Source organism: Aristolochia californica, unplaced genomic scaffold (assembly GCF_029961685.1).
Source record: "Aristolochia californica isolate CCGP_79_NKW_82.1479 unplaced genomic scaffold, dmAriCali1.0.hap1 SCAF_13, whole genome shotgun sequence".
Taxonomy (NCBI): Eukaryota; Viridiplantae; Streptophyta; class Magnoliopsida; order Piperales; family Aristolochiaceae; genus Aristolochia; species Aristolochia californica.
The window spans coordinates 6,700,179-6,721,436 of record NW_027181804.1 but is presented as its reverse complement, the minus strand read 5'-3'; the positions used below and the strand labels follow the sequence as shown (position 1 = coordinate 6,721,436).

Here is a 21,258-nt window from a genome sequence, read left to right as displayed (position 1 = left end):
ACGGTCGTCTCAGATACTGAAAGCACGCCATCCTCTTCCAATTTCTTCCGAACCGCTTCGCCCCAATCAGATTCGAGAAGAATTTCAACTGCAACAGCATCGTGATCTCCCTTCTCCTGTCGAGTATAGAATTCCTTCAGCGCAGAGGCTTCATTTACCATTTTCGCAGTTCTAAAGCAGCTAGAAAGGGTCTTATAAGTCGCCTGGTCTAATTGGTACCCCTTCAAAGTCATCTCCTTAAGCACGAACCAGAGGTCCTTGTTCCATTCCTCGTTAACCAAAATCCTGAACATGAGACTCATTATTCTCTACTACCCAGCTGAAAATTTTCAAGGCTTCCTCAGATGTTTTGCTGAGCTTTCTCAACGCATAAATAACAGACTCATGAATTAGTTTCGAATTTGATTTTTCTGAAAAGCTTTCGGTTTCTTCAAATGCCACTTTCGCGACGGATGAGAAATGAAAGACTTCGGGTATATTCAGACAAGGAAAATGTTGATTTCCCCCAGGGAAGAAAAGAACTACGAAAATGAAAGCGGATTGGAGAGCGAGTAAGCTGAGAATAAAAAAACGCGAGGTCTCGATCCTCCAGCGAGAAGAGAGGTAAGAAATCGAACGGAAGATGCTCACAGTTTTTTCTCTGTACATCATGACTGGAAGAGCGAGCTTCTGTTCCTAATGAAGCTGCGTTTGAGTAGCTCTTTCCCTCTTTAAACCCTGACGAAGAGGTAGAAAAACCCTCGGCAACTGACAAAACAAGTGGGGCCTGTTCGTGTCGTAAATGAAAAGGTGGTCGGAATTGATCTGGGTACCACTAATTCGGCCGTCGCGGCCATGGAAGGTGGGAAACCAACTATTGTGTCCAATGCGGAAGTTCAGAGGATGACACCCCCTGTGGTAGCCTACACCAAGAATGGAGACCGGTGGGTCAAATTGCAAAGAGGCAAGCTGTTGTGAATCCCGAGAATACCTTTTTCTCTGTTAAGAGGTTCGTTGGGCGGAAGATGTCCAAGGTTGATGATGAATCCAAGCAAGTGTCATAGCGGGTAATGAAGGATGAGAATGGGAACGTGAAGCTCGAGTGTCCAGCCATCGGAAAACAGTTTGCTGCCGAGGAGATATCAGCTCAGGTAGACTAACCTTCACTATCTTCACAGATATGCTGCAACCGTTTTCCAACTCTGGAAAAACCAGGACGCACTGAAAAACATTCACGAAAAAATGCCTTTATTTTTGTGTGTGTGTTTTGTGACATTGTTCATGGTTCAACTTCGAAGTCCTAAAGAACCGCTACCTTAACCCAAAGAAAGAATTTTTTAGGAACCGGATTGAATCATTTGGTCTTCTTTCTTTTTCAAAAAATTGTTTATTCTACTTTTATCTGCATTTTACTGTTGGAGCAAGTGTTGGTTTTGGATCAAGTGTGACTCAAATTTGGTTACATTGATATCAATATGCACTTTATATTTCTGGCCTATTTCCCCTAGCATTCTCTCTCATCATTGTTTGTGCTCCTCTGAGTGATAGAGATTCAGATAATTATAGAAATGCACAACTTTCACATAGTGTTCCTGAAAGTGTTTCTGTTATAATTAAAATTTTAAAAGTTATAGCTTATGGGGGTCTTTGAGTGCTTTTTTATTTCAGGTTATGAGGAAGCTTATGGATGATGCATCTAAAGTTTCTAACTGATAAGGTGACAAAGCTGTGGTTACTGTCCCGGCTTACTTTAATGGTTCACAACGTACAGCTCCCAAGGATGCTGGGAGAATAGGAGGGTTGGAGGTACTCCGTATAATAAATGAACCCACATCTGCATCATTGGTATATGGGTTTTGTTAAGGAATAGTCCCACACGGATTAGTAAGTACAAAGATCTTAAGTTTATTAGTTGGGAAAAGAGGCTTCCTAAAGTGGCTAGTCAATTTGGGATAGGGCCTTGGACCCAACTTAACGTGGTATCAGAGCAGGTAATCATATGTGGTCTGCACCAAAATTATTTACTTATAGAGCCACAAAAGAGGGCCTATACCTAAACTACCTACTCCTAAATTATCCACTTGTAGAGCCACAAAAAGAGGGTCTACACGTGAGGGGGAGTGTTAAGGAATAGTCCCACGTAGATTAGTGAGTACAAAGATCTTGAGTTTATTAGTTGAGGAAAGAGGCTTCCTAAGGTGGCTAGTCATTTTGTGATGGGCCTTGGACCCAACTTAACAGGTTTGAAAGGAATAACAATGAAACTATCCTCGTGTTTGACTTGGGTGGTGGCACATTTGATGTGTCAGGTATCGATTATTGCTGCACTCAAATTTGTTTCACATATCTGTTTGTTGCTATAAGTCTTTTAGTATTTATGACTTAACTTAGTTGCTTACAACTGCATTTTCTGGTCTCTGAGGAGGTTGTGGAACTTGTTACTAAAAACTTGATTTTGAATGAAAGAATCAATCTTCTTTGTTATTTATTGCAGGCTTATGTTTTAAAATTCGTTTTTATGTCTAAATAGTAAAGATTCTCCGATACAAAACATAGGAAAGGTGATTTATGATATTTCAGTGGAAGCTAGAATTAAATGCAACTACCCATCTTCCTACAGGCTAACTTTGCAGGAATAACTTGCCTTTTCTCAAACAATATAAGAGACAAGAATTTGTCACATAATTTGGCGGGGTTTTTCCCAATGTTGGTTTCAAGATCTCCATTGAGATAAGTTTGATGATAACAAACATTTAAATTACTAATGATATACATTAAGAATGATTTGCAACTCAAAAAGCCCCAACAGCATGTTCGTTTGACTGTCTATGGTCCATCTGAATGGCCCATGTAAAAAAGGAAGCAGACAACTTATGATAGAAAACAACACCTTCTGACTGAACTAGAGAGCTTAGCAGTTGCCTTGAATAAGCTACTGAAACTGATAATGATGTTGGATGGTTCTTATCAGAGACACCAAGTGTGGAGATGAAAGTGTCTATTGAGACCACTTATCATGAATTATGTGGGGAAATTTCACCATGAACCCACAAATTGCCACAATTCTCAAGAATTCTTGGAATGATTGCAGTGAATAATTGATGGAGGAAATGATGGTATACTCTCTCTCAGCCATACGGTACTAATGTATAATTTGAAGAGGAAAGTGAGAATTAACCTATGAATACATCTCTTGAGTGCTATCTACTATTGTAAAGCTAAGACAGATGACTCTCTTGCTCATGGATGGCTATGTCCCCACTTTCTTTTAAAACAAGGGATTAAAATATATGGATTTGAACCTGAGATGGTGTTGGGAATTACTACAGCCTCACTAATACCCATTCTCGTTTAAGCAAAAGAGAAAGAGAAGGGTAATGTTGTTGTAAAAGAGAAGAACATGAGACATCTGTATCAGCCACCTGAAAGTCAAATATGAAGGAGATTTCCTCTATCTCTGAACAGCTCAAAGCTATAGTTTCTGCTCTCTATGAGTTCATTGATGAAAGAATATGAGGGATGGGAGAAGTAAAGTTGCTGAGAAACTGGGTAGAGGTTGTATATGGCAAATTGGCACAGGTTCTCGGACAGACAGGCAGTGACCTGGAAAGGGAATTAGAATGTAGAAATGATTCCTCAAGCCTTGATGGAAAGGTGGTTTCCAACATTCCAAACCCAATTGAAACTTTTAGGCCCATAAAGATTGATGTAGCGGATGAGTTGCCTCAAGGAGTGAAGGATACAGGAAATAAACACAGAAGAGAGGCCTAGGAAGAAGTAACAGAATAGTGCATGTATTTCTAATTTTGTTGAATCAATTTTTGAGTTGATATGCAAAGAATTTGTAATCTCAGTATGAGAATAATTTTGATGAATTTACTTTGGTACCAATCATTACTACATGTGATTAAGTATGTTACTCATGACTATGTTTCCCAAGATGCTTTGCCTCTGTGGTAAGTTAATATTTCCTAACGATAGAATTGGACATGAAAATTGAGATAGAGCTCATTAAAATTGCTAAAACTCATTTGACATAATAAAAGAAGGAGATGATAACCCCACAAAAATTTCTAGACAACGTGTTTCCACATAAGGATGAAGTTTGAGGAAGAGTGAAAAAATGAAGATGTTAGATGAAAGAGAAAATTAGCGTTGCCCAAAAGACAACATTTGTTAAAGACCCTAACAAATATGAGAAAGTAGGCAGTAGAAGTGAGAAATTGGCTAAATAATGAAGCCATGAGAATATGATTGGGAGAAATATAAAAGTCACCTAAATGGAGGACATAGAGCTTGGGCCAAGAATGTCCAATGGTACACGAAAAGGACAAATGAGAAGGAGAAGGAAATCTGAAAGTGAAGTTGAAGATGACAAGTGGAACTAAGGATGGGCAGTAAGAAAAAAATTGAATTGAACTGTGAAAAATAACCTTTAGATAGAGACTAGGTAGTAAGAAGAAACAATGAAGCTTAGAGAGGCAATTCCTTTAGCTAAAAGATACCTCAAATGTCTATGAACTGAAGCAACATACTTGATCTCAAGGTCTCTCTTGTGAGGGTTGTGCACTGACTGTCTGTGTGGAAATTTGTTTGTGAATGCTTTTGTGCTCTGATTGAAATACTATTCGTAAGTGTTTATAAATGATTGCATGCATGCACATGAGGGAGTGTAAAGGACCAAGGAGTAGATGTGCATAAAAAACATTACATGCTTCAGAAAGGGCAAGTAAAATTCAACCGTCTGTGAGAGAGCATTACATGATGACAGGGGAAGCATATTTATAGTCCCCATTATAAAATTTGATGATGCTAAAATGGGGAGAAAATTTGAAGTGAGCATAAACAAACAATTTGAGTTGAATTCACAGATAGAGCAAGTTAAAGGGGTAAACAAACAATTCAAAAAGCTATATATTGGACTTAGGGGGAATCAAGATAAAAAGTTATATAAAATTCAGGGTGGGGGATCAATATTTATTCATGGATATGCACTCATTTGCACTTATGTTTTATATGATTATGAGTATTTGTCATCATAAAAGGGCAGAATATAGGACTCAAGATCTCCATTGAGATAAATTTGATGATGACAAACAAGTTACTAATAATGTGCATTAAAAATGTTTTTGTATGTAAAAACACTTCAATGGAAAATTTTGGCAGTATATCCGTACGATCCGCCATGGTTCGTTCGAATAGCCTATATAAAAAGATAAGCAAACAGCTCATGCTAAAAAATAGCAGCGTTCGACTGAACAAGAGAGCTTAGCACAACAAGAACTGGTAGAAAAGTAGAGTCATCTAACCAAACATGAGAGAGAAAAGGTATTGAAAGTACCCATTTGGCCACCCAATGGACCGCTTTGAGGAAACAAGGAGGAGCAATCTATGAACACCAATAGATCAGACAAAGACCATTCAAATGGCTAGGAGAGAGAAAAGTCACTAGAAGTATTTGTTTGGTGAACCATCCAATTGCCCAAGCAAAAGAAGCCAAATGCTTAGTAGAAGAAGAAGAGATATCTAATGAAGATCGCCCAACGAGCCCATAGTTGCCCAATCGACTCATTCCAAAAAAGTTGCGAAACAAAAATAAAGGCTTTGATCCAGGCAAGATAGGTCTCCCAACCTATCAGTGATTTAATCTATGTGATTTGTAGCTTATCATGACATTTTAAGTAATTGATTGAGAGTTTTAGTTGAGATTTGAAAAAGGACAAGTGTCCCTTCGAGTCCACCAACTTTATTTTTGAACATTGAGAACTCATCTATTTAAATCAATTTTACCCTAAGATTTGGTTCTCTCAACTCCCAAGGCAAAAACGACACTTTTGCGCTTTGAAATCGAATTTGGAGATTGGATTTGGGCATCTTTGAAAATCCACTTAAAGAGCTTAGTACTTCATGTGCTTTTACTTTGAAATTGTATGTGCTTAAACCTAATTATTGCTAGATTTCATGCACCATTATTTTGAAATCATATTGGTTGTTCTAGCAAGTAAATCTAAAGTGACATTTGCATTGATTTGATATTATCTAATACATTTGAAAGGGGCTTCTGCATATTATTTAGTAATTTGGGTTGTTTTGAAAAAACTCAGCATTATCAAACTTTCATTTTGAAATATCTTAATTGATCTTGAGCAAACAAATCTGAACTTAAGTTCTCATACTTTCAAATCAAACCTTTTTATTGCTCAGATCACTGTTTGCAAGCTTGTGTTGTGAATCAATTTTAATCTAAGCTGCTTTAATTACTGCCTCTTCTTATTTCAAAACCAATCCGATTTAGTTTGAGTTTATTTTGAAATCAGGTCAGATTAGGACCTAATTGAGCTGCTATTACATCGAAAAGGTGCTTAAGAAGCTTTTGTATTAAAATGAAATTGTAAGCAAGTAGCCCTTGCATTATGAAGTCAAGCTTTGAAAAAGCAAGATTGTCCTTGCCTCATTTCTATTGAGAAGGGCAAGTGTGGCCAAATAGGAAAAGGTTGTCAAGCCTTAGCTACTCCTTTTGTGAGCCATAAGTCATTATGAAGGCAAGCGGTATAGAAAATCCCCTGATGGGTCTATGCTTAGTGTGCCTAGTAAGCTGCTACTACAAAAATCTCTTGTGGGTCTAGGTAAGTTTGTTTAGTAAGCTACTGGAAAATCCGTTTGTGGGTTTGGGTTGGATAACCTAGTTTATTGTTTTATTTTTATGTGAGGGTGAGTTGTTGTAAATTGGCTGTTATGTTAAATTAAATGGTGTAAGTCTTTGTGTGGGCAACACTGTAATTAGGTTTAGAATCAATTTGTTATAAGTGCCGTCAAACAATCCTAACATAATAAATTAGCTCTAAGGTACAAATACCTTGAGAGTGGATTAATAATCTGAGACAGTGTCAGGTTGTGAACCACTATAGATTGTTGTGTGTTTATTGTGTAATTATGTGTGCTTGTGCTTGAACCCTGATTTTAATATTTAAATTTCACAATTAAATTATATGAAATTGCAAACACACTTAAGGGCTAAATAAAAGAAATAAAAAAAGGAGCAAATTTTCTACAAAGTTAACAAACCTATCCCCCCTTCTTACCTCCAACTTCTATGTTTGTTCCTCATCAGACCTAACAACCAGCCATATAAATTTTCTGTCTTATTTTGAGTTTTGATGCTGAACTAAATAAACAATTATAACTGAATATAGATTGTTCCTTTTGTCTATTTTGGTTCCAAGTCGTGTCATGTTCAGAATACAGAGTAAATAGGTGCCCAACAAAAATGCTGGTTGGTGTGTTAAATGAAAATAAGGTGGTAAAATGGTTAACCATGAATAACTATCTTACACTGGTTCATCTTGGATAAGCTATTGTAGTAGCCATGTAAAATGGGTCCAATTGCAGTCCTAGACTGACTCTTTAAAGTTGACAGAGTAAAGATTGAGGAGCAAGCACGTTCCAATATTGTCACCAATGGATTTATTTTTGGCCCTCATCCAAGGATAAACTGCCATAGTGAAACCCTCGAATAGTTTAAACACCACAATCCTAGTTCAGGAGTTCAACATGTCAATTATGCTTGGCTATCAGTCAAAAAGCTCCTTGGTCATTAAAGAATAAAGGAAATGTTGTAAGACTTGTACAGAACTAGTTAGAAGCTTTTTTGTAAAATATTTTCTCAATTTTTCTCATATATTTCAGTTGTGCAACCGAGAGAAACTACGAGCTTAATAGAAAGTTTTATAGATGCACAGTAAAATTTGTATTAGATGCTAGTAGCAGATTCACCCATAATCATCTCAGTTTTCCTCTGCAGTGTTGAAGTGCTACACTGGTGAAGCTTTCAACATCTTTATTATACTTAAATTTTGATATGTTCTGGATTGCTGTCCTTGAAGTTGGTGATGGAGTGTTTGAAGTGCTTTCTACCTCAAGAGACACACATTTGGGTGGTGATGATTTTGACAAGGTTAGTAAAGTGACTCTAATTTAATTGTACTTTAGTTTCTGTTGTTGGTATCCTAAACTATTAATGTTTTCTTATTGATGCAGAGAATTGTTGATTGGCTGGCTTTGAATTTCAAGAGAGATGAAGGTATTGATCTTCTAAAGGACAAGCAAGCTCTTCAACGTCTCACTGAAACTGCAGAGAAGGCCAAGATGGAGCTTTCATCCTTTACACGAGCAAATATTAGGTGGCTAATAAGAGTGAACTCTCTCTCTCTCTGTCTCTCTGAGTTTATGGTGGTGTTTTATAGAAATATATTTTTCTTTTGCCTTTTTGAAGTTTGCCATTCATCACTGCAACAGCAGATGGTCCTAAGCACATTGAAACAACTCTCACAAGGGCGACGTTTGAAGAGTTGTGCTCACATCTGCTTGACAGGTATGGTAACTTTTTAATGCGTGATTTCTATTGGTTCTCATGATCATAAGTAACGATTGAAATTCGAATATTTGGTTTTATAAGTTGAAGACATTTGTCATTCTGTATTGGTCAGGCTAAAGACTCCAGTGAATAATTCATCGAAGGATGCAAAGCTTGGCTACGCAGATTTGGATGAGGTGATTCTTGTTGGTGGATCTACCAGAATTCCTGCTGTTCAAGAACTTGTGAAGAAGATGACTGGAAAAGAACCTAATGTCACAGTCAACCCTGATGAAGTTGTTGCTCTCGGTGCTGCAGTTCAGGTCTGTCTCAATGATACAATAATATTTGTGGCATCTTTATCCTAACTCATAATCCTTTATGCAATACCTTATGTTGTGATGCACTCAAATGTGATGCTATGTTGTTCCATGATGTCATTTTCATTTTATTACCTGGAAAAATTGTACCTTGTCAATCCCACTACTATTTTTTCCTTTCTGGTGAATATGACCATTGTTGGGATTGAAACGTTTTTCTATACTACAGGCTTTTAAAGTTGTTTTCAGATTCCATTTCTATAAAGTTAGTGCGTTATGTTGATGACCTATGGATAGTCCCTGACATTAGCCATTATCATACTTCTGGAGCGTACTGCCGTTTGCTAATCTGGTAATCACTCTTCTAAATAATTTCAGGCAGAAGTCTTGGCTGGAGACGTCAGTGACATTGTACTCTTGGATGTGTCTCCATTATCTCTTGGTCTAGAAACTTTGGGAGGAGTGATGACTAAGATCATTCCAAGGAATACGACATTGCCAACCTCCAAATCTGAGGTCTTCTCAACTGCAGCTGATGGGCAGGCAAGTGTTGACATCAATGTCCTCCAGGGGAAAGAGAATTCGTGAGGGACAATAAATCTCTTGGTAGTTTCCGCCTTGACGGGATCCCACCTGCCTCACGTGGGGTTCCTCAGATTGAGGTCAAATTTGATATTGATGCAAATGGTATTCTATCTGTTTCCGCCATGGACAAGGGCACAGGCAAGAAACAGGACATCACCTTTACTGGTGCAAGTACCTTGCCTAGCAATGAGGTAAATTTGAAAACTTTGCTGTTTGTGCTGTCATAGTGTACGAGTGTCCAAATTATGAGGATATAGGACATTTCTTCTACTTTTTCTTTACAAACATTTTGCATGGTTGTGCAATGCCTAAATCAGCTTTATTTCTAAAATATAGCTTTCACAGCTCAGTCAACATGGTAGTTACAACTGGCATGTCAGCTAAAGATGTCTTGTGTTTATGTTGTGATCACCTACTCCCTTATACTGACCAACCCAAACACAGAAAAGGCTTCTATATTGTGACACCTATACAAGCTTGGCTCCAGTTTTTGTGGTCTTGTTTACTGTTCATAATTGTCCATCAATGTACTTGGCATATGCCGAGATGAGTTAATTCATATTATACAAGCTGAAGTCTGTTTATATCGATCCCTCATGTCAGGTCAAACTCTTTAGAAGCTTCAACCATCTTAAGTTGTTTTTAGCCCTAATTCTCATCCATGGGACGAAAGTAATTTCAGCATTGCTTTGAAGTGGTGTTCACCACTTTCTTATGCACAGTTCTCACTTTCTCAACCAGAAATTTGATTATCATAGGCACTATCCTATTGTTAGCAATCTGGAGCAGGCCCACTTGTCGGATGCAAGAGTATACAAAGCATTGGAGCTGAATGAATCACCTCGCTGTGTGGCTTAGTTTTCTGATTCCCCTTCTTTTAGTGTTAAAGTAAACAAATAAGTTAATTAGAATAGGTAGACAAATAAATAAATAAGCTCAGTTTCCTGAGTTCTTCTTTGATACTTTCTCTATTTTCAACTTGGTGTTATTTTTGCTTGATCAGAAAGCACCTTAGATCTTTTTTGACTTTGAAGTCCATAAAAAGGTATGGAAATTTTTTTTGACCTTTTTTAATCAGAAAGCACCTTAGTCCAATCTCTGGGAAATGTCATTGATGTATATTTTAAGGTTGTCCACAGTTATCTTCTTGCTGCATCTCACAAGCACAAAATGCAGGTGGAAAGAATGGTGAACGAGGGTGAACAGACTAGCTTCTTCGATGAGCTACTGAAAAGAGAAATAACAAAGAGAGTGAATGGTTGTTTTATATGGGTATCTGTTGTTTTTTTTTTCTCACTCGTCTGAACCAAAGTATCAAGAAGAGTTGGTAAATATTTGAAAGTATCTAGTAGAGTTGGTTGACTCCCATTTAGACAAAATGGAACTTGTATCAAGTGGAGATTTTGGATTCATAGTTGCGTCTCCTCAAGATTCTACTACTCTCCTCTTGAAAGGAATCCATTGGCTAGTTCTAAGGCACTAAAGGGCAGCAACAAGGGGACCCTCTCTCCCCATTCTGACTTCACATTAGCAAAATTCATAAGCTTGCACCAAGATCTTCCATTATCTAATCTTTCATTGGGAGCCAATTTTGGATTGAAGGTTAAGCATTGTCATTTGTTGGTGCTACAAGTCCACTAAACCTCCTTAGTGCTAAGATCTTACTTCTATAATCTTAATCATTAATATATAATATATTATACATTAATTAAAAATAAATTATAGATGGGTTGCATAAACACCAACCAAATTGGGTTTAAAATGTAATATCTAATTTAGTCCATTTTAATTTTTAAATTGGATAGGTTTGAGTCACGTTTTCTTTGTCACACATCCAAATACAAATACATGCTATGTGTGGACGAAAATTTTTATCCACATACAAATCAAACCATTCGGCTTACGAATTAAAACAAATTTTACAAATCAGAGGTAGTTTAGTTTGAGGATTAACGAGATCCACTTATAGCCATGTAAAATGAGTTTCTTGTCATTCCAATAGGAAAAATATGAGAAAAATAAACCAAGAAAGTGCGTCGATAAAAAAGAATTTAGTTACCAATAAAAAAATTCACAATGGAAATATTGGTTAAATAAATATATAATTATATATTTTTGTTAAGGAATAGTCTCACATAGATTAGTGAGTACCAGGATCTTGAGTTTATTAGTTGGAAAAGAGGTTTCCTAAGTTGCTAGTCATTTTGGGATGGGCCTTGGACCCAACTTAACATGATATCAGAATAGGTACTCATATATAGGGCCTGTACTTAAACTATCTATTTATAGAGCCACAAAAGATGACCTATACCTAAACTGAATAGTCCCACATCATGGATTAGTGAGTACAAAGATCTTGAGTTTAAAATGAAAATGAATTAAATAATCAAAAAAAATCTAAGAGATTAGAGGGGATATTAAACTCATTAACTGTGGTTGCCTCGTCTTATATAGGCTCAGATTAGTTCATTTTTTAAAGAAGTAGCAAGTAAGAGGTGTCTCACCATGGAACGGATAGCTTTTGCTTTCGAACCCGTTTGGATGAGGGTCACTGATTGCTTTTTGGGTGGACGCTCTCGACTATGCACTTGCCCTGGGCTAGAATTCCAGCCTGGACGATCCACCTTTCAAATCACTAAAAAAAAAAAAACCAAACAAATTATTCAGTTCGGGACCCATTGAAAGCTACCATTTTTCTCCCTTCCTCTTTACTTTTTTGTCTCCACACCTTGTCGTACAGGAAATAAAAAAGAACCAGTTGGGTCTTCACGTGGAGAGATGCCCCACTCGCTTTTAGTTTTTTTTTTGGCACTGAATCTCATGCAAGCGAGGTCCACAAGGCACACGAGAGTGTGGACCTGGTGTTTGTCGAAACTTCGAAATGGAATTGGTAATGGTTGGCTTGGCGTCTAGTGGGAGGAGCCTCTAACCATGCTTTGGAATGACAGTGAGAGCCCGGCTCCCTAACAATGCCAGAGGTTGCATTCACCAGCTAATCCGGCCAAAAAACAAAAGCATCCCAACAAGGAATGCTGAGATATGATCCAGTTTGGTGCGGCTTGTGGACAGGCAACGGTGAGCTCTGCTTTTTCCATTTAGTGTGAGATATGATCCTGTTTGTTACAGCTTGTGGACAGGCAAAGGTGAGCTTTGCTTTTTCCATATTTGTTTAGTACATTTGGCCAGATACGAACTTGGGACCACTCTTTAATCTTCCAGATGAATGAGTAGCCACTGCCACAAAGACCCACGATGGAGAACCAAGCACCAGTAACAGCGGCTCTCCATAGTCCATGACCCTCCCACAAGCTCCAGCTGAATATGAAGAAGACATTACACCAGAAAACTAAGAGAGCTATTAGCTAGCTAAAAAGTTAAAAAAGTTTGAACAGAGTCACAAAATCTTAAAAAAATAGACAATTATTGATTCCTGTGAGATATTTTGGACGATAAAACTGTCATTAAATAAACATTCTGTATATTACAATGCCGGTAAAGGAAACATATTACATAGAAAACAGGGTGAGAGAACAATGTCAGCGGCCAGCAATGTTCTTGAACTAGAAATGACAGCCAAGAATGGATGGATTTAACAATTTCATGTCTTCTCACACAAATAAAATGATTAACTGCCTATTTCATTTTAGGCTATCTCCACTTAGATTGGAGATCATGACTGCCATTTGTTTCACCTTCCCTTGTAAAAAATATATCTCGCCTCCTATCTAAATTTATGACCTGGTTCACGTTAGAATAGTCATCCCTGGAACTAGAAGGTTCTTTGGCCATTCTCCTTTCCTGCAGTAGAATGTTATGTTAGCAAACTATGGAAAAAATAATCTATTCTGTTGATTCCTTTTTTTTTAGAAAAGATCTCAATGCAATTCCTACAACAACAACAACAACAACAAAAAAGGATCTGCTTACATCACGGAATAACAAATCATCTGCTTCCAGCATGTGAATGACATGCCCCATCTTTGGTCGCTTCTGAGCATCTGGATCTACACACCTCAGAGCAACTAGAAGGGCTCGTTTCAGTGCCTTTGAAGAAGGCTTCTCTTGTAACTTTGAATCCACTACTTCCTCTGATCTCCGGTTTCCAACCATAGTTTTCAGCCACTCCACCAAATTCACCTGAGACCATCAATTCCCAACTTCAATTCAATTCCTCACTTTATCAATTAACAGCAAAATGGAGGGGAGGAATTCAAGATTAACCTCGCCAGGGGGGCGGCTGTAATCAACTGGGCTTCTCCCAGTTATAATCTCCATGATTAGCACACCAAAGCTATACACATCACTTCTCTCAGTCAACATGCCAGTGCTGGCATATTCAGGTGCCACATAGCTGCAGCAACCACAATTTACAGATGGACATATCACAAATCAAGTCAGAAAAGAATCTGAGTACAGAAGGGAAATGAATTGCACTAACCCAAATGTGCCCATCACGCGAGTGGTCACATAGCTCGTTTCAGAGCACAACAATTTTGCAAGTCCAAAATCTGAGACTTTGGAATTCCACTTCCTATCTAGAAGTATGTTGCTAGATTTTACATCACGATGTACAACCTTTGGTTCAAGCCCCTCGTGAAGGTAAGCTAAGCTGTGAAAAAGTGTCAATCTTGAGTTACATATGCATTCACATGACAAATTTGTCGACATCATTACTAGTTAATGAAATAGCTTACCCTTTGGCTGTGCCAAGGATAACATTCATCCTTATGTCCCATGTTAGAGGACTGAATTGCCCTACATCACCATGAAGCCACTGATCCAAATTACCATTATCCACATACTCATAGACCAGCATCCTAGTAAACAAAACAATACAGAAACAAGAAGCATTCAATTCACTACACTTCAATCAATCAAATGTCAAGTAAAGAGCGGCAACTAAAGTAAACCAGGACTAAGTAAATAGAATATATATATCCATTTTCATGATTGACTGTAAATAAATAAATAAAAATACCTGTAAGCTCCTTCTACACAGTATCCAAGTAATCTGACTAGATTTTTGTGTCTAACACGACCAATTGCTTCAACCTCCACTTTGAATTCTTTCTCTGCTTGACCCCTGATAGTTCATTACTGTACAATGTTACTTGTGGTATACTCAAAAGAAGATGGTACCACGTTCTTGGTTTTGACAGGTAAAAGATGCCATATTCTAAGTGTATGTTTCCCTTCAAACCCAAGAAAGAAAAGAATATCCATAACCAAGTCAGAAGTAAAACTTTTTCTAAAATAAACATTGGGTCAGGTTGAGGTTATTCAGATTAAAATCTTACCATTCAAGAAATGTAGAAAAGCAGATAAGACCTGAAACTACTTGACGAAGAATTCAAGTGAAATAGTAAAACTGGAAGTTTGATATTCTGTTGACAGAAATTTTATTGCACTGAGTTCTCTTCTGATTAGAAGTTAGACAAAGTCGAGTTGATTTTATTCCAAAAACCATGAGAAGAGTGCAAGGATTTGAGAAGGACAATGTCACAATTTCTTGAAGGAACAGGTTTCTCGATCAACCTAAAGGATTCAGGCAAATAATCTTTCATGGACAACTGACATAATACTGAGAATTAGAGATGTCAAACCGACAAGACAACACTAACGTCAATTCAACTTAAAGTTCAGAAAAAAGTCATCATATTAACAAATTGGGAAGAAGAAGAAGAAGAAGAAGAATAAGGTTTGGGTCAATCAACAGCAGGAAGTTCCCACTGTAAAAACAATCCCAGAATATGTACTTGGAAAAAATCCAAAATTTTCCGTAAGAAGAAAACACGCTAAGAAGAGTTTTAAGCAAGGGACCAAGCACAGGTTTTAGCGCCTATCAGAAAGAAATGACACTGGTCAGACTACAATTACAAGAAAGGAACAATAAAAGTGGATGTGGACAAAATCCAACTGAAAAGATAAGCACTTGAAAAAAATGGAAAAAAAAAACTATTTCAGTAAAAGAATAAAAATAAAATATTTCAACTGAAGAGAAAGTTCAGGGCAAAATTGCTTCAGATTACTGATATACAGATTGAAGAAATTAACTAGCTGCATAGGGAATGGAGTAATAAAAGCAATGGCGAAACGAAGAAAAGCACAATTCGCACACAAAAATTAGCAGTTTTAAGGTATGAGAAAAAATTACTTGTTATTAAGCAAATTCTTCACTGCAATCTGCGTATTATCCGGCAAGACCCCATGGTAAACAATTCCATATCCGCCTTCCCCGATTACATTTTCGTCCGCCAAACCGCCCGTTGCATCCTCCAGTTCGCGCAGAGTGTACCAATGTCCCCACCCGAGGTGCGACACCTCGGGCGGCCCTCCAGCAATGGATGTCGAGTCGGTGGCAGTAGTCGACCGGCTCTCCCCACTCGCCTGCGACGAAGGACGGTCCGAAAACACAATTCGGTGCTCCGCCTTGCCAATATCAATGTGAATGTCCGCCATGGCAGGCGCCGGAGCCCGCTGATCCGGCGCGGCCACGTGCAAAACCTCTTGGATCTCCTTGGAGACAACCGGGGTGGGATCCACTGCCGAAAGCTTGGGGATGGACTTCCGGCGGCGGGAAGTGACGCAGAGCGAGAGGAGAAAAAGTATAAGAACGATGAACACCCCGACACAGATTCCGATCACCACCCATAACCGAAGGCCGAAAATAGAAGTGGGCTTCGACAATTCACTGTTCAGAAACGCCGTATCGTAGATAGACATCACTGAAGGAAGACTTAATGCCGAAAGAGCTTATCGGGCTTCTCGTCACCTTCCTGGACTGATCTAAGATACTCCCCGTCAGAGAATGAAAGAAACGGAGTATTCCAACCAGAAGTTGCAGCATCCAAATTCACGGTCTCTTCCAGTTCAATGAGCACACAGAAAACCGGCAGGCCCCCGCCGGAAGAAATGGCGATTCCTGGCGATGAGCTAACAGAAGCCGTGCAAGAGAGAGAGTAAAAGAAACGAGGATTTCAAGAGATTTATATATTAAGCACTGCGAGACGCAAGTCTCCCTAATGTTTCGTCAGAATGACGAAATTATCCCCTTTTTTTGGCGGAATGTCACAAAGTCGTAAGTCATAAACCTGGGGCCGGGGAGGGGGGGTTACGTTCCGTTGGAAGTTAAAATCGGCACGTGCTCTGCACGCGAGTAATGTTTCCGTCGCATAGCCGTTCATCTCTTTTTCATCTCTTTTGTCCTAATTAACTCGGAGCAGGAGAACTGGACCGGACGTAGTAATCCGAACCGGGCTGTCATCGCCTGTCCGGTCTGATAGATGTTGAACCAGATATTTAGAGGGTGAGTTTTTGTAGCCCTTCCGGTTTGATGGCAAGTCGTAATTTAGGTTGATTTTGTAGCACCATAAGATTCTTGTTGAGTTTTTAAATGAGTATGATGATTTAAATAAAGTGAATATACCTAGGAAATATAAACCAATAAATACCAAAGGAAAGATTCAAAAAGTCATTTAAATGTATTGTGGGATATTTATGAATTACATAAAATTTAGTTAAAAATTATAATTATTAAATAATATTAAATTAAATGAGATTGTTAATTATAATAAAGTGAGATATTTTTTATTTAAGTTATTTTGATAATTGTTTAAACTATTTTTATTTAGTAGTTAAATAATTAAAATATAAATTAATTTTAAATATTATGTTTATTATTAAAATACTAATTAAAATAAAGCTAGTATTTGAAGGATGCAGCGTTACCATTTATTTCATTCACATGAAATGTAAAATGGCAGGGGCATCCACACCGTCGCCTTTGGTGCTTTCTAGGGCCGATTATGTTGGGTTACAGCGCATGCCAACGATGCCAAACCAGAAATTTCAGCGAATTTTGACACAAATTAATGCGGCAACGCTAACAATGAATGCAGATAAGATAACAGCGAATGCAAATGGCTTAGAAAACGCTATCACAAAATGAAATTAATTATTTTTTAGACATTAACTCTCTTTTATTTACATTGTGACAGCTCAGTATTTTCTATAAGAAGGGGCTGTCAATTTTTATTAACTAATCTCATTTTATTTATTTATGGTCAAATAACCTACATGAGCTATACAAACTCATTCATTTGTACATACCCGAAGGCCTTTTAAGTTTTTAATGCCAAATTAAAAATTCTTTTTCTTTGGGTTGCATGTTAATTACCAATTTGTCATTTAAACTTTTATGTAAGGACTTTATGGGTATAAAACCCAACGGGTCGGGTTTGGCGAAACCCGAAAACAGGCGGGGTGAGTTTTTCGGGTTAGGTCGGGTCAGGCTCCTCGTGAAACCCTTGTCTGAAAAACCCAAGTATTTACTAAATAAAGCAAGCTTGTATCTCCCTTTGGAATGGAGATACACAAACATCATTTGGTTCCTAGCTAGTAGTTGGAGTTTGAATGCTTGATTTATACGTGTTGACAAAAGATAAGTGTTTTGACAAAGAGTAGTTGCTTATGATAACAGTTTGATAGATTTTATTTGTTAAGACATAGTTTTACATGGATTAGTGGATACAAAGATCTTGAGTTTATTAACCGGAAGAAGAGGTTTCTTAAGTGGCTAATCATTTTGGGATAAAACCTTGTTTTGATACTATGTTTAATTAGGTCGAAGGCCCTATCCTCAAATGACTAGTTGAACCTAAATTATCCACTTGTAGAACTATAAAAGAGAACTAGTTAAAAAATAAGCAAAACCCGCATATATGTTCCCAAGGTGGTTTAAGTATGGAACTCGATCTTAGGAGAATTGGTCAAGGAGGGGGAACTAAAGATCTAGAAAAGAATTGCAACAATCTTCTGTTAGCCAGGTATGATAAAGAGAATCAAGGGAAACTTAATACTAGGAGTAAGATGCTACTCTCGGAAGAGTGGTCCTACAACACCTACTGGTAACCAACCCCTTATGTCGTTTCTTACATGTGAGCCACAACCCCACTCAAAGACCTTGAGTCTGAATTGTTTGACAGAAATGAAACATTGCCCTTCTTGAAGCAGGACCGTGTTGTGGTACAAAACCGCATGAAGCAACTCCTTTATAACCACAAAAACGAAAGAGAGTTGCAAGTCAGTCACTGGGTATATTTGAAGTTGTAGCCATATCACCAAATGATGATCAAAGTTGAATTTTCGCAATTTCTTCCATATAAAATTTTGGATCAAGTTGGCCGTACGCAAAATCTAATGATTGCCTTCTTCTTCTTCTTCTTCTTCTACTTCTTTTTCTTCTCTATAAGGAGGATCAATCAGAACCCATAAGCTGATGGAGAAGTTGGATAACCATGTCACAATAGTGGACTCCATTGCGAAGATTGGAAGAAAAAAATACGAGTTGGAGAGCGTTAGAGCTTATGTAGGTTGTTGAAAATAAAATGTAAGCACATCTAAGAGGTATATATGTCTGTATAGTTCATTTGGTCAAAGTGTTATAATACATGCTTGAGGTTGTAGGTTCGAGACCGGCTTGGATCAAAGAGATGTTTTTTCTTCTAATTCCATTTTGCTTCCTTCTGAGTCAGTTAAGCTATAAATTAGTGCTTGAATCGAATAAAGTTGTAATTACTAAGGGTAAGTCTTCTGTGGGGGAAGGGTTATGTTTTTTATGGTTTATTCAAATTAAATGTAATTTATCCAAAAATATCAATGAGAATAAAACTTTATCTTAAGTTTTGCTAGTTGATTCTTTTGAGTCATGTCATAGTAGACTTGGACATATAAATGTGAATACTCTAAAAAGAATGATGAACTTAGATTTAATACTAAAAATAACATAAAGTTACAAAATAAATGTGAAATATGTGTCCAATCGAAACAACCTAGAAAGTCATTTAAGTCAACAAGTAGAAGATCTGACCTTCTAGAGCTTATACATAGCGACATTTGTGAGATGAGTGGTATTTTGACCAAAGGAGGAAAAATGTATTTTATTACTTTATAGGTGGTATATCAAAATACTGTTATGTGTATCTAATTAGGACTATTGATGAAGCATTAGAAAATTTTAAAATATATAAATCAGAAGTAGAAAATCAAACCCATAAAATGATAAAAAAAAGACATGCCAGATAGAGGAAGTGAATATAGTTCTATAGAATTTGGAAAATTCTATGAGGAATATGGTATCATACATGAGACCACGACTCCTTATTCTCCCCAGTTCAATGGATTAGATGAAAGGAAAAACAAAATATTTTAGACATGATTAATTATGTGTTGTCTAGTTCTGGTCTTTCCAACAATATGTCGGGAGAAACTTTACTTTCAATGTGTAAAATACTTAATCATATTTCTTACAAGGACGCTTAGAAAACATCATATGAGTTATGGTGGGATAGAAAACCTAGTCATAAATATTTTAAAGTATGACACTGTCTTGCTAAAGTTAAAATTAACTTTAAAAAGAAAAAACTAAGTCGTAAGACTTACGATACAACTTTCGTAAGATATGCAGAAAATAACAATGCATATCGGTTTTTAGTAGTACATTCAAATTTACCTGAAATTTCAAAAATGCTATTAAATAATCCAAAGATGTTGTATTTTTTGAACATGTGTTTCCTATGAAAGAAAAGAGAAAATTAGAAGTATGAGAGACTTCTAGAGACCATGATGAAGATATCGAATCAGTTCCACAAACTGAACTTAGGCGTAGTAAAAGACCTAGGATAGAAAGGAACCTACAAGATGATTTTTACACATTCCTCATAGAGGATGACCCATTGACTTTTACCAAAGGGATGAAATCTATTGAATCATCCATGTGACAAGAAGCAATTAAAAGTGAAATGGATTCAATTCTTTCACATTGTACATGGGAATTAACAGACTTTCCGGTAGGGTTTAGACCAATTGGATGCAAATGGATCTTCAAAAGGAAATGTAATCCTGATGGGTCCATAGAAAAATACAAAGCTAGATTAATTGCTAAAAGGTTCTAATCAGAGTGAAGGGATCAATTTTTTCATTACTTACTCACAAGTAGGGGTGGCATCGAGTCGAGTCGAGCCCGAACTTGCCTATGTTCGAGCCGAGCTTGATTTAAATATTTTGAACTCGAATTCGAGCCCAGCCCAACCTCGAGCTTAAAATTGTTATCGAACTTGAGCCCAATAATTTTAACCGAGTTCGAGCTGAGCTCGAGCTTTAACATCCATTTAAAACTTTTCAAAAAATATCTTGAGTTCAAGATCCAACATACATTTAAAATTTTTCAAAAAATACATATTAAATAAATTGTATATAAAATTATGCATGCATTTTACATAAAATTGGGCATACATTTTACATAAATTTGGGTATGACCTCTACTTAAAATTGGGCATAAGGGTATCATCGAATTGAGCTGAACCCGAACCTTCCTATGTTCGAGCCGAACCTGATTTAAATATTTCAAACTCAAGTTGAAGCCAACCTTAGCTTCGAGCCTAAAATTGTAATCGAGCTCGAGCCTAATAATTTTAACCGAGTTCAAGCTCGAGCTCTAACTTAGTTCGAGCTTAACCTACATTTAATACTCTACATAAAATATATGTCAAATAAATTATATATAAAATTATGCATACATTTTATAAAAGAATGATAGGGGAGGTTCGGGATTGAATCTTGATAAAGGATTAGAACGCACTAATATTAATTTTTTTTACCCCAAATATTGTCTAGCTTATTTTGTAATTTTTTAATCTGGCCATAAATTAACTATGGCTTCCTTAGTGACTCTAGTTGAAAATTTATATGCTAGGAAAAACTAAAAATATTTTTCTTAAAATACATATTTCCAAAAAAAAATTTTAAATAAAATCCTATTACTATTAGTGACTTACTAAAAAATTACAAGAAATATTTTAAAATTTTCTCAAGTTTTGCACCAAGTAGCTTTTTGTATTAGATCGGCCCTTACTTAATATAAGGTAATTAAGCCTTATACGGTGGTTGATTATAGTTGAAGTTGATAAGAAAGAGACGTTAATATCAATTTTCCTTTAAAAAGGATAATTAAAATTATCTAAT

At 36.9% G+C, this 21,258-nt stretch overlaps 1 protein-coding gene and 1 pseudogene across 1 annotated transcript; one reads left to right on the top strand and one right to left on the bottom strand.

Annotated features, from left to right (window-relative positions):
• Positions 1-1,049: 1,049 nt before the first annotated feature.
• On the top strand, positions 1,050-10,605 carry LOC137948598 (stromal 70 kDa heat shock-related protein, chloroplastic-like; annotated as a pseudogene).
• A 2,047-nt stretch (positions 10,606-12,652) lies between these two features.
• On the bottom strand, positions 12,653-16,177 carry LOC137947783 (probable serine/threonine-protein kinase At1g01540). The gene is made up of 7 exons (XM_068793547.1): positions 15,392-16,177; positions 14,216-14,320; positions 13,932-14,054; positions 13,676-13,846; positions 13,459-13,588; positions 13,165-13,374; positions 12,653-13,035 (listed from the first exon to the last, which is right to left on the bottom strand). Exons 1-7 carry the CDS (start codon positions 15,958-15,960, stop codon positions 12,886-12,888), a joined length of 1,458 nt encoding a protein of 485 aa, XP_068649648.1. The 5' UTR covers positions 15,961-16,177; the 3' UTR covers positions 12,653-12,885.
• Between the last annotated feature and the right edge of the window lie 5,081 nt (positions 16,178-21,258).

What these genes read in the sequence shown, in the direction of transcription:
- LOC137947783 (XM_068793547.1), bottom strand. Translation starts at nt 15,960, where the DNA reads ATGTCTATCTACGATACGGCGTTTCTGAACAGTGAATTGTCGAAGCCC. An exon ending in CGCGTGATGGGCACATTTGG is followed by an intron (nt 13,589 to 13,675) that starts GTTAGTGCAATT and finishes TGGTTGCTGCAG; the next exon opens with CTATGTGGCACCTGAATATG. An exon ending in ACAGCCGCCCCCCTGGCGAG is followed by an intron (nt 13,375 to 13,458) that starts GTTAATCTTGAA and finishes TGATGGTCTCAG; the next exon opens with GTGAATTTGGTGGAGTGGCT.